This window comes from Mustela erminea, chromosome 6 (assembly GCF_009829155.1).
Source record: "Mustela erminea isolate mMusErm1 chromosome 6, mMusErm1.Pri, whole genome shotgun sequence".
NCBI classification, from domain to species: Eukaryota; Metazoa; Chordata; class Mammalia; order Carnivora; family Mustelidae; genus Mustela; species Mustela erminea.
The window spans coordinates 111,985,385-111,997,832 of NC_045619.1; the positions used below are offsets into that span (position 1 = coordinate 111,985,385).

General features: G+C 46.7%; 1 protein-coding gene across 17 annotated transcripts in view; it reads left to right on the top strand.

The window, feature by feature from the left end:
- The first annotated feature begins 930 nt into the window (after nucleotides 1–930).
- Nucleotides 931–12,448, top strand: part of PARD3 (par-3 family cell polarity regulator) — a 645,516-nt gene continuing 633,998 nt past the window's right edge. For all 17 annotated transcript variants that reach the window (XM_032350010.1, XM_032350021.1, XM_032350015.1 and 14 more), the window contains exon 1: nucleotides 931–1,172. In XM_032350010.1, the coding sequence (XP_032205901.1) occupies nucleotides 1,053–1,172 (120 nt within the window). In that variant the 5' untranslated portion in view covers nucleotides 931–1,052. The remainder of the gene's footprint in view (nucleotides 1,173–12,448) is intronic.

Genomic DNA, 12,448 nt, shown 5'->3' on the forward strand with positions numbered 1-12,448 from the left:
CGTAACAGCCTCCGCCCGGCCTTGCAGCCCAGCAAGCCAGCCAGTGCAAAAACCCTGCCCAGATGCGGGCCCGAGGTGGGGGGAGAGATGTCCGCGGCGCGAGGGCCCCCGCGGGAGAAGAAACCTCCGCTGGAACATCCCGGCCCAGTCCCGTCCCTATCCTTCTGGGGGAACGTGGGGACGGCTCCTCTCCAGGAGTCCCTGTGCATTGAGTCCGCGGCGCCAAGAGTAAAGTGCTTTCTCCAGAAACGATTTCTCCCGAACCCCCTAGCCTGAGGAAGGGGATTAAAAGTGACAAAGAAAGGGGGTGGGCTCTGGAGAGACCTCAGGGATGGGGGGTGTGTGGAGCGGAGCCCCGGAGGAGGGGCTCAGCGCGACGAGCGCAGTCCCGCAGCGCGTCGGAGCGCTTGAGGGGGGCGAGTGGGGGCCGCGGTGCCCAGCGCGGGGGTCGGCGAGGCGAGGGGAGGGGTGCCGCGGCCTCCACCTCTGCGGCGGCGCTCGGGAAAGGGCTGGCCCAGGCGGAAGACAGCCGGCCGGGGCGGGCCGTGCGGTCGGGGTCCCGCGGCCGCCCGCGCCCCGGGGAGGGAGTCGGCGGGGGCGTGGGCCCGCGGGCGTGCGCCCCGCCCCGCGCGGGGAGCGGGCCGCGCCTCCCCCTGCCGCATGTGCGCGGTGTTGTGTGCCCGGCCCTGCTCCTCCTCCTCCCCTCCCCTCGCCGCCGCCCCTCCCCCAGCGGCCCCGAGTGAGCGCGAGCGCCACACAGCCCCGGGCCGCCGCCGTCAAGCGCGCCGAGACGCCGAACAGGTGGCCGGAGGCTGCGGGCGCTGCAGCGGGGGAGAGGCGAGGCGAGCTCCGGGCCAGGCGAGGGCGGCCGGGCCGGGCCGGGCATGCTAGCCGAGCGGCCCCCCGGCGCCGCCGCTTGCCCGCGCCCCTAGCCTCCCGCGCGCCCGTGCAGCGGCCCCGCCGCTCCCAGCGTCCAGCCGCCCCTGCCCGGGGCCGCTCCCGCCGCGGTCAGCGAGGGGCGCGGGCCGGCCCGCGACGGCGGCGGCGGCGGCATGAAAGTGACCGTGTGCTTCGGGAGGACCCGGGTGGTCGTGCCGTGCGGAGACGGCCACATGAAAGTTTTCAACCTCATCCAGCAAGCCGTGACCCGCTACCGGAAGGCCATCGCCAAGGTGAGGGGCCGGGGGCGCACGGGGCGCCGGGGGTGGGGGCGGGAGAAGGGGGGAGGAGGAGAGGGAGGAGGAAGAGGAGGAGGGGGAAGGCGCCGGGATCAATATGGCGCTTCCTGGAAAGGGGAGGAGGGAGACGGAGGGGAGGCGGGGAAAGGGAAAGTGCGGCGGCCGGGCCGGGGCCTCGCGGGCGCCCCCGGCCCCGAGCTGCGGGCGGCAAAGTTCTCCGCGCGGGCCTGGCTGGTGGGGCGGGCGCGGGTGCAGCCCCGGGTGAGCGCGCCGGACCCCGCGGCTCCTCCTGGTCGAGCGCAGGCCGCCTCTCCCTCGGGGCTCCGGCCGCGGGGCGGGCGTCGGCCACCGGAGCCCCTTCGGAGCCTGTTAGGGGCCGAGCCCGAACCCAGCCCTCCGGAGCGCGGGCGAAGCCTGGCCGGACGCCTCTCCCCCGGCTGCAGGCGGTGGAAATCCAGCCTCAGGCCTTTCCCCGCTCCCAGGCCCCGCGGCAAAGGCTGGGGAAAGGGAACTTTTTTGGTTGGAGGAGAGTTTAATTATTCCCCACACGGTGAGCCGGGCGTTTGTGCTCCAACACTGCCTTCGTCCGGGCGGGGGAAGGAGCCGAAGCCACGAGCCCTTCCCTCCCGGATGCCCGCGGGCAGGGCCGCCCCAGTGCGGTTCGGGGGCAGCTGGTAGGGGACAGTCGCCGGCAGCCCCGAGAGGGACGCCCGCTCCCACGGGCTCGCGGACATTGGTTGGGGACGGAATCTCGGTGCTTGGGAGGCTCCCGTGCAGGAGGACTCCTTTAAAAGGCACAACCCTGATCAGTCACTGAATTAAAAGTTTTCCTGCCGAGGACCTCAGCGTATACCTATCTGGAACTAGTTCCATATGGTGCTGAGGCTGCGGAGCTGGGGCCTGATTTCGGAGTGGAGTAGATTTCCCTTTTTCTTCGTGGAGTGATAACATTGTCTCCACTTAACTGCATTCCTCTACAATGTGTCAGAAGTGAAAAGGCATTTTGTTAAATTGTTTTATCTGCTGTCTGTTTGACAACAGCCCACGCCTCCGAAGTTTCTGTCAAGCACCTGAGGATATTTCCTTTGCTGTAGAGTAACGTTTGGTGGAAAGCATGTTCACTTAAAAAATTTCTCATGTTTTCGGTGGTGGAGTGGCCTAGCTCCTGTGCAGGCTGTGGGGCAGCAGACAAGAGGGACCGGTGGCATTGCCCACTTCGGTGTATACAGGCTGCATAATCCAATTTTCTCCGAAATTAAGGGAGAAAAACTTTCTACACTGTTGTTTGGTTTATAGTATATATTGAATAGAATAGCATAAATTTGGCCTTTTGAAGATCATCTGGGGAAACGTTTAGGAACCTGACAGAAAGATGGAAGATGTTGACTATATTTAACAGCTCTAAAATGCTTCTTACAGTTGGTTTAACTGTTATTGAAAATCAAATACAATTAGTGGAAATTGGGCACCCGTTTATCTTACAGTGCTGACAAGGGAAAACAGAACTCTAAAACCTACATTTAACATTTTAAGAAATTGTTTATGAATGGCAGTTTATGATCTAAATGTTCTAAATCAATAATCAGATTGCATATGCATTTTGGAGACCAAAATAAGTTGTGAAAGGGAAGAGAAATACAATAATACAACCTAGGCAGTGTGCCTGTGTTACTGAACAGAGAGGACATTTCGTTTCATTTTACATGGTTAAAATTAGTTCTCTTTCACTATGCACACCATGGACTTTGGTTGAAAAGCCCATTTGGGAGATAAAACTGTAGTCATTGATTTGATCGAATCATTCATTCCTTCTACAGAAATTCTTAAGCATTTACTGTGTTAAAGGCATCATTCTGGGTGCTGGAAATCTAGGGAGCCCACTGGCTGCTTTGTGAAAGTTGGGAGTGTCAGGGTCTAGGACAAGAGGCTCCGTTGTCCTTAAGTGAAGGTTGACCGTGCTGTAGACTATCATGCTGTGGTGCCTGGAGAAGGGACTGTGTCTGTGGTGTTGGTAGATGTACCTGAAGACTCTTAGTGATAGATCTGGACCTTGGTTTTAAATATTAGTGTAGTTGTTTCCCAGTGACCTGGGAAGATGGAAAAGGGAGTGCAGTTTTCTTAAGAGTCTGGGGAGGCATGCCTAAGAGAAGGGTTATATGAGCTAGTTTTTATTCTATTTGTATTTTTTTTAAAAGATTTTATTTATTTGAGAGAGAGAGAGAGAGCGAGCACGAGAGGGGGGAAAGTTAGAGGAAGAACAGACTCCCTGCTGAGCAGGGAGCCCAAGGGACTTGGTCCCAGGACTCCAGGATCATGACCTGAGCCAAAGAGGATAGTTGATAGTCGCTTAACCAATTGAGCCACCCAGGTGCCCCTTGAGCTGAGTTTTTAGAGGGTAAATGTGAGATCACCAGGTGTAGATGGAAGGAAGGGTGATTCTCAGGGTGATGGTAGCATTGGAGTTGGATATAAATGAGGGGGAGGAGTCAGAGATGAGTCAGGGCATTCTAAAATTATTTAAAGGCTCTTTCAGTGCAATTCACAGTTCAGTGGGTGAATTTTAAGATGGACTTTGTAGTACACAAAGTTTAATCATTGAATCACAAGACTGTTGAGCTCAGATGTTGTCAGAGGCTGAGTGTCTTCATTGGTGTTTTTTCTTCTTAAATTGTTAGGTAACGGTTAAGATTAAAGTTTAGTCTTTCTTCCCTTTTCTCCCACCTCATTTAAGGTGATTATGAAGCAAACACATATTAACACTTGCTTTAACTCTTATTCTCTCTTCTTTACCGCTTATTGTTTAATAGGACAAAGTAAGTTTTGTATGAAGAATTGGGTAGCTGGCTAGCTGCAGAGTGGTGTTTAAGTTGCTAGGTGACCTGTGGCTTGACAGACTCCCATCTGGTGGGGAAAAATGTGGAAAGATCATGTTTATAGCGTTGTATAAAAATCAGCTAAATTTTCCCCCCACCTCCACCCGCTCCCCCAATAAGAAGAAAGGAAAAGGGAAGGAAAGATCCCAAGTCACTAAAGTTTTCTCTGCAATAAGCATTTTGTAGTGTCATGGGGCTATTTTATTTGGCATTGTATTTGAGCTTTTTTCAGGTTAAACAAATCAATTTTTTTGGACAGTGGAGTGATGTGACAATACCAGAAATGTCCTCAATAAGCAGATATTTAAAGGCTTACACTTAGTCATGATTTTTTTTTTTCCTCTAGTGGAAAAATGTTTTTCTGCTTATGATCACTGATGGGTGAAAATGTTTTGACTGTTCCATCTCCATCCACCCATTCTCATCCAGACCCTGTTTAAGGAGGGTGTTCTGCTAGACATCGAGAATTTTGTTGGAGGAACTAGTCTCGAGTGCTTAGACTTGGAGGACTGTCTGCTGTATATGGGTCTGTTCGTTCTTCTCATGCCTGCAGCCTGACTCATCCTTGAATCCTGATGGACACAGGGTGCAGAGCACCAACTGCAGTGACTTTTAAGTGTGGTGCCCTTGGTTTCTGAGGTTTTCTTTGCGGGCCACTCCTTAATTTTGAGTGAATCAAGTCTGGCCCCGAGGCTTCCCTTTTTTCCTGCTGTACATCCTAAATCTGGCTAGGAGAAAGATAAGAAAGTCTTCGTGTTTGTTTAAAAAAAAATGTTGCTATTTTGGAGGGCTGCTGTGTACAAAATGTTATGCTCTATGGAGAAGTATTAGATGAAATTGTTGCACTTGAGAAGAATATCTAGGAGACCAGATGAGTACATACAATAGTAATAGTAGGTGGGAGCACTGCTTGGCAACAGGGTGGTGCAGACAGTAATTGCTTCTGGAGTTCAGAGATGTGAGTGGTCATTAGGCATTGGGTGGGGGAGGGGAAATCCTCTTTTGTCCCTAGAGTTGTTATTGGGCTTAGTGAGCCAGAAGGCTGGCCCTACTAGAGGGCAGTGCTTCCTAACTGGCTAGTGGAGCGATCTCAGAAAGCACCTCCCTGCCTAAGATGTCCTGCTTCTGCAGGTCTGCAGTGGGGTCCAGGCATGAGCCTCTGGAGGCATCTCCTGTGTCTGCAAGCTGGGAAGGAAGGGATTGCATGAAGGGGAACAGTGTGAACACAGTTGATTCAGGCTTTCTGGGTTGCTGTGGCTCCTGAGGGGCATTCATGCCAGGTGGTGGGTCAGGATCAGGAGGACTGTGGATGCGGGGGCATGACACTGGGACTTTATATGGTTGGATGGTATGGGAGGGAGTCGGGTATTTGGGCAGGGCAGCAGTATGGACTCCTGGTCCTCTGGGAGAACATCTGGAGCAGCTGTTTGGATGAGATCTGCCTTCTGTCCAAAGTGCTGCTGAATGCTGAGAAGGAATAGGAGTAGGGTAAAGTGAGGGAGGGAAGTTGCTGGAACCTGTTAATTCCCTGCCTTCCCCCATAGCCCTCTTCTCTTAGGGGACAGTGAGAACTTTGGATTGGGTTTGGAGACCTAGGTTTATTTATTATTGGTAGGTATTACTGTTCTGTATTACCAGTTAACCTTGGGGCAAACTAACCCTACAGAAACTCATTTTCCCTCTGTCTAAAGTGGGTTACTCCCTTGGCAGGGTTAATGTGAGTACTGAACAGATGATGAATGGGAGAGTCTTTAGTGCTAGAGCTGAATCACTGGTGTTTTACTCACCAGTTTTACTTGCTGGGAAACTTTCCCAAGTGTCCTATCATTCCTGCTTGTTTTTTCCTCTTTACTAAAGAAGGTAGTATGTCATTTAATTAAAGAATAGGTAAAAATGTTAATATTTGCCTAAGCAGCACAGCAGTCAGAGGAGCAAAGTGTGTGTTTGTGTGTGTGTGTGTGTGTGTGTGCGCACCCACACGCATGTGTGTATGTGTGTCAGGGAACATAAATGCAGCCAATATTGGCTTTACTCTAGCTTGATCATCTGGGCCTCTGGCCTGTGGGCCACTGCTTTTATCCCTGAAGCATGGAAACCTGAGTTGTTTAATAGTGATTCGTTGTTATTAAAACAAACTTGAGTTTACCGACAGTAACTTTTGAAAATGTGCTTTTTTTGGGGGGGGGTACTGCTGATTACTAAAAACATGATAAGTCATTTTTTAAAAAAGATTTTATTTATTTGTCAGAGAGAGCGAGAGAGCGTGAGAAAGGAAGCGCACAAGTAGTCAGAGTGGGAGGCGGAGGCAGATAGAGAAGCAGACTCCCTGCCAAGCAAGGAGCCCAATGCAGGACTCGATCCCAGGACCCTGGTATGATGACCTGAGCCGAAGGCAGCGGCCTAACCCACTGAGTCACCCAGACATCCCTAAGTCATGGTTTTTTATGAAAAGTCTTAACAGTTGGTATGAGCTTTTCCTGCAAATACATATATAACTGCTTGTTGTTACACTCTTACAAGCTTAGTGAAACTTGGGGAAATAGTTACATTGTGGCAGAGTTTCTTTTTTTTTTTTTTAAACATGTTTACGAACAGATTTCATTTTTTTTTTTTTAAGATTTTATTTATTTATCGGGGGGGGGGGGAGCAAGCACAGGCAGACAGAATGGCAGGCAGAGGCAGAGGGAGAAGCAGGCTCCCTGCTGAGCAAGGAGCCCGATGTGGGACTCGATCCCAGGACGCTGGGATCATGACCTGAGCCGAAGGCAGCTGCTTAACCAACTGAGCCACCCAGGCGTCCCATGGCAGAGTTTGAATGACAATAGGGACAAGCATAAAAATAGTGAAGTGAAATAAATGTTGTTTTATGAACATTTTTTGTCTTCCCTCTCAAAGTGAAAAAGAAATGCAACCTGTCTGAAAGGCTGATCTTTCTAAAAACGCAAATCTCATTGTAGTCTTTTGTGTAAGTGCCTCTGCACGTCACCTCAGCACAACCTGTCCCTTGTGGGACCCCTCCTGCCTCTAGCCACTCCCTCACTGGGCTTCCCCATCCCATATTCTACCCACAGGCACTTGCTCGCACGTTTCTGCCTCTGCCGTGGTGTTGTCTGTTCTTCTGTATGCTGCCCCCATGCCCACTGTCTGTGTCTGCTCATCTTTTGAGCCTCGTCTCAAACCAGCATCTTTGGGAGGCTGGCCCTGCGTCTCAGGATGTTTGAGGCTCTCCAGTCTGTGCTTCTCCTGGGGCCTTAGCTCCTGGACTGACCTGGGTGAATGAGCGTTACTGTGCCCTCTGTTAACAGTGCTTATCTGCAGAACACAACTGAGCTCCGTCTCCCTCTGGGGACATGCTTGAGGGTGGTAGTCCTGCCTCAGTCTTACTTGGAGAGCCAACATCTGCTGCAGAGGAATCTTAACCGGTTAAGTAAATAAAAAGCTCAGGATAAACACATCGCATGCATTATTACACAAAAAGTATACTTTTACTTGAAAGACTGTATGACTAGCCCTTTAGGGTTTGATGTGTCTGGCATATTGGTACAAACAGATTATAATTGACAGTAAGATTTAGTGTGATTTGGAGTCCCTGGAAGTTACTCTTTTTGTCTCAGCTCTTTTGAAGGAGTTCAGTCTGTTTTCAGACCAAGCAGAGGGATAGTCATAGGGTTTGCATTGGGCCTGGTTCAAGGCAGGTGGCCAGAGCAGTGTGGGAATCTGGCCCGGAAACATACCTATGTTGGGTCTGGCGCCTCTAATTCTGTCAGTTGAGATCCTTGGGTAAGTGCCAGCAGTAAATAGAAATGTTTAGGATCTGAGATTCACAGAGAGAGTCTGGCTGACGTGAGGTGCTTCTTGGCTCATGGCAGACCTGGATGATTTGGTCACGGAGGCAGTGCTCAGTCTCACTTGTACCCCTAACCCATAGCTCATCCTTCTGTCCTGGGAGCTTTGTACTTCCCTGTAGAATTGGAGGCAGCTTAGTGATGTTGGACACATAATAGATGTTTGGAGCCTTATGCATTTTTTTCGGGGATGGAAAGAAATGTGTAAAACTGGTCCAGGGAGGTATTTCCTCAGTTCATTTTCCACAGGGTAAAATAGTTGGTTCAGCCCACACAGTGTGCTTTCCTCCTCCTTCGTGGCCACTCGTACACCATGTCTAGCCAGAACCAAGGTTAGTGGCCGTAGAGAGAGTTGGGGAATCAGAAATTTATATAATTTTACCTATTTTTGGTATCTTTTCTGTTTTACATAGAAAAGAGAAAGCTTTATGAAAAGCAATGCAGAGCTGTGTGAACATGGTAGAAAGGTGATCTTTGTTTGCTTTTTAGTCATTTTATCTTTAAGATTTCTTTCACTTGGAAGGAATATGTACATGTGACTTTTTTTTTCTTAGCTTTGCATCTTCTTGGGTCTGCCTTGCCATCTTCAGGTGGCTTATGACATTAAATATTACTTTTGCTTATCTTTTTCTTCTATCCATTGATATTGGAACTTAGAAATAAAATTGAAATCTCCAAATCCACATGAAATGTCAATTATTTAATTTTTTTCTCTTAAAAACAGACTGTAAAATATAGAATAGAAATAAAAACATGTCCACCCAAAAATCATGTACATGAGTCTTCATAGCAGCATTCTCCATAACAGCTCCCAATTGGAAACAACCCAGATGTCCAGCAGAACAATATATGGCCTATCCATACATTAGAATATTACTCAGCCATAAGAATGAGTGAAATACTGATTCATGCTGCAACGTGAATGAACCTTGCAAACACTGTGCCAGGCACAGAAGCGCATGTATATTACATGATTCCGTATATACAAAATGACCTGACACAGGCACATCTGTAGGTAGAGAAAGTAGAGTAGTGGTTATAGAGGACTGGGTTTGGGAGTGAGTAATGGAGAATGGCTGCTCGTGGGTTTGCTTTGGGGGTAATGAGAATATTCTAAATTTAGATAGTGAGTGATTGTATGACTCTGTGAATATGATAAAAATCTTTGAGTTGTACAGTTTAAATGGGTGAATTTTATGGTTTGTGATTCTGTCTCAGCAAAGATGTTAAAAAATAGACTCCATAGGTTACTGTGAATAAAGCTCACTTTTTAGGTGTTTTATAGTTCTGAGAGTCCCATAAACATGTATTACTGCATCAGAGATGCTCAGAAATCTCAAGTGAAAACTGGCTATTTTTAGGAGTTTTGTATACATTGTGTAAACCCTGCTTTCTTGGGCCTCTCACTCTGACCTGTTGCTGTCTGGTAAGCTGTTCGCTGCTAAAACTCCAAGCCCCTGGACTCGCCTTTGTTAACTTCTCTCCTTCCTTGCGAGCTTCTCCGGCAGTTCACCTGCTCACCGTCAGCCAGGGATTTCTTCCTGCCTAGCTCACCAGCTGCCTTTATTGAGTGAAGGTTGATTAAGAGGTTCCAAAGATGTCCATTGTGGAAGAGCTTTTCCAGTTTTTGGTTTTGGTCCTCAGTCATTTTGAGCTTTGGCAAATCTCACAAGTTCGTGAGGCTTCGTTTCGCCATCTTCATCTTCCCGTATTCAGAAGTTCTGGGCTGGGCTCCTGATGCCAGTCCCCAGAGCTAGAGATGCTCCGACCTAGTCTATATTGTTGGTTACGGTGCTCATGGAACCATGAGGTATGGGTGATGTAGAGTGACTTTTCAGAGCAGGCAGGGTGCAGAATCCCTGACCCACCCACCTCCCTGCGAAAGTATTTTGCTTCCCTTACTTTGAAATGATGGGAGTTGACCGTGGGGTCAAACACACACTGTTGGAAGTTAGGATGTATTTTGCCTGGAGTGCCCTTCAGAATTCCTTACCATCTCAAGAGAAGTGTCTTTTAGGATAAATTACATGCTCAGAAGTGACTTAATGACACTATCCCTTTGTGAAGTATAACTGAGTATGTGATAGTGCCTGATACTAAATGTAGGATATGTGTATACACGTACATACACATATGTAGTCTTGAAGTTGTTATTTTGATAGTAGTATAAATTTAAGTGGTTTTAGACATGGCAGTAATATTCTTCCCTTTTGATTATCTTTAATATATTCAAATTCTGTATGACCTAATTTTTGGAACCCAGACATTTTTTCTGGTGTGTGGTTTTTCGTGTTCTTGTTATTTCTATCACATCCCTTGAGAGTAGAAAACTAATTTATATGAAAGGGTTTATATTTTGGGAAAGGCCTGTTTGAGATATTCCACAATAAAAATCAATAAAAATTCATACAGTAAAATTCATACAATAAAAATGCCTTCTCTAGCACTTCAGAAAATAATTCGCTACATATCTCAGAAACCTAAGATTACTAAATACCAAAACTATGTTGTATTAACAGATTAAAAATATAAAGAGATAATACCATTTTTATGTAGGTTGCTGATATGAGACTGAGTTTTCTGTTTCTTTAACGTATACAGTAAATACTGGAAGATTTTTTTGTCTGTTTTAATTTTCTGAGTGCAATATTAAATCTAGAATTAAAAAGTAAACTATTTTCCAGGGAACAAACTTTGTTCTACCACAAAGGCATTTAAGATGCATAATTTATAATTCTGAAACCCAGTGTGCAGAGTCATATGTGAATAGTTAGCTGGGTTCCTGCCCAGCAGGGTTATACTCTAAACTGAAATTTCTCTTATTACAGCCAGCAGTACCTGCAAAAGAGGGAGGTAAAATGTACAGGATATTGGTTCCCGAGGTACCACCACACAGGATATGACAAATCACTGAATCCATTAAAGTTGAATGTAGGATTTGGTACTTTTACCACTCTGTTAGAGACCTGGGAAAAAAACCTTTCAGGCAAATCAAGAGGACCTATTAGTGAAAGTGCATCAGTTGGATTGATAATGCTTCAGCAACTACATCTGGCGGATGGTGGTATTTGAGCATTTGTACTGTCTGAGAACTATGAAAGGAGTATATTTTAGATTTTGAAGACACATACTGTCAGGATTCCCCCCCCCAAGGAAACTTGGAAGAGTGATAAAACCCTGAACGTTCTATGGTGGGGTCAGTTTTATATTTTGTATTTTATGAGCCACTTTTAAAAACACAGATGTTTGGAAAAACACAGTTGGCTGACGGTGGAAAGTTTGGTTATGGGTGTTTTTGTCTCCTAGGAGGCAGCATATCAGATCGACACACTCTGGACCAGGATTCAGAAGAGTAGATTGCAGATTCTGCGTTTGTGTGTTTGAGAGCAAGAAGGGTAACCTCCGTAAGCCCAGGATCCTTGGCTTTTAGTGACACTTACTTCATGGGATTGTTGTTAGGGTTTGAAGAGAGAATGTAAAAAAATGCATCGTATGGGTAAAATGGAGTAGATGTTAGCTGTACTGTTCTTTCATTTGTGCAATGAGTGGTTGTCAGTGATTGTCTCACTTGAATCAACTCTTGAAAATTGTTTCTTTTCATCCTCATTAGAACTGTGCTGGATGTGGGAAATTGAATTTGTGGTAAAACTGTTTTTCCTTAAAAAACCATGGAAACATTTTTCTGCAATTTAAGAAGTTAAATCCCAGTGACACTGATTTAGATTTTCCCAAGATGTCCACAGTTTTTCCAGTTTTGGTTTTGGTTTCCAGTAGTTTTGAACTTTGGCAAGTCCCACAAACTTTGTGTGCCTCAGTTTTCCCATCTGTAACTTGGGGATGCTATCTTTTGGTTGGAGGAATGAACATTAAGTGACTTAATGTAGGTAATGCTTCTTCATGTAACAGACTCTAAGTATTAGATCTTTTTCTTCAAGTTTTAAATACAGATTAAACACAATTTTAATGGCTTATTCATAAAGTTGATTTTTATTTGATTTGTGATACCAAATGGTCATTTTTCAGGATGATTTGTTAAGGGGTCACTTTTTCCTTCTAAAGAACTATAGAGGGGCACCTGGGTGGCTCAGGGGATTGCCTCTGCCTTCGACTCAGGTCATGATCTCAGGGTCCTGGAATCTCATCCCACAACGGGCTCTCTGCTCAACAGAAAGTCTGCTTTCCCCTCTCTCTCTCTGCCTCCTTGTGATCTGTCTGTCGAATAAATGAATAAAATCTTAAAAAAAAAAGAACTATAGAAATTCCAGTATTAGTATCTACTAGTGAATTAGTTGAAAATAGAGGAAAGCAAATGTTCTGATCACTTAGTGGTTAAAGCTGATTCTTTTACAGATCAAGGAGAAATGTGTTTGTCCAACTATCTTAGCCTGGGTCACTTTTTACTTGTTTTTACTATTAGCCCTTGTAACTTTCTAAAATTGCAGCTGTCATTCTGCTGCATCAACGGAAATTATGTAAAATTTCTTTGTTGTATTTTTAAAAACTTTGGTTATACATTTCCATTTAAAAATATCTTTTGAAACTTGGAAAGAAT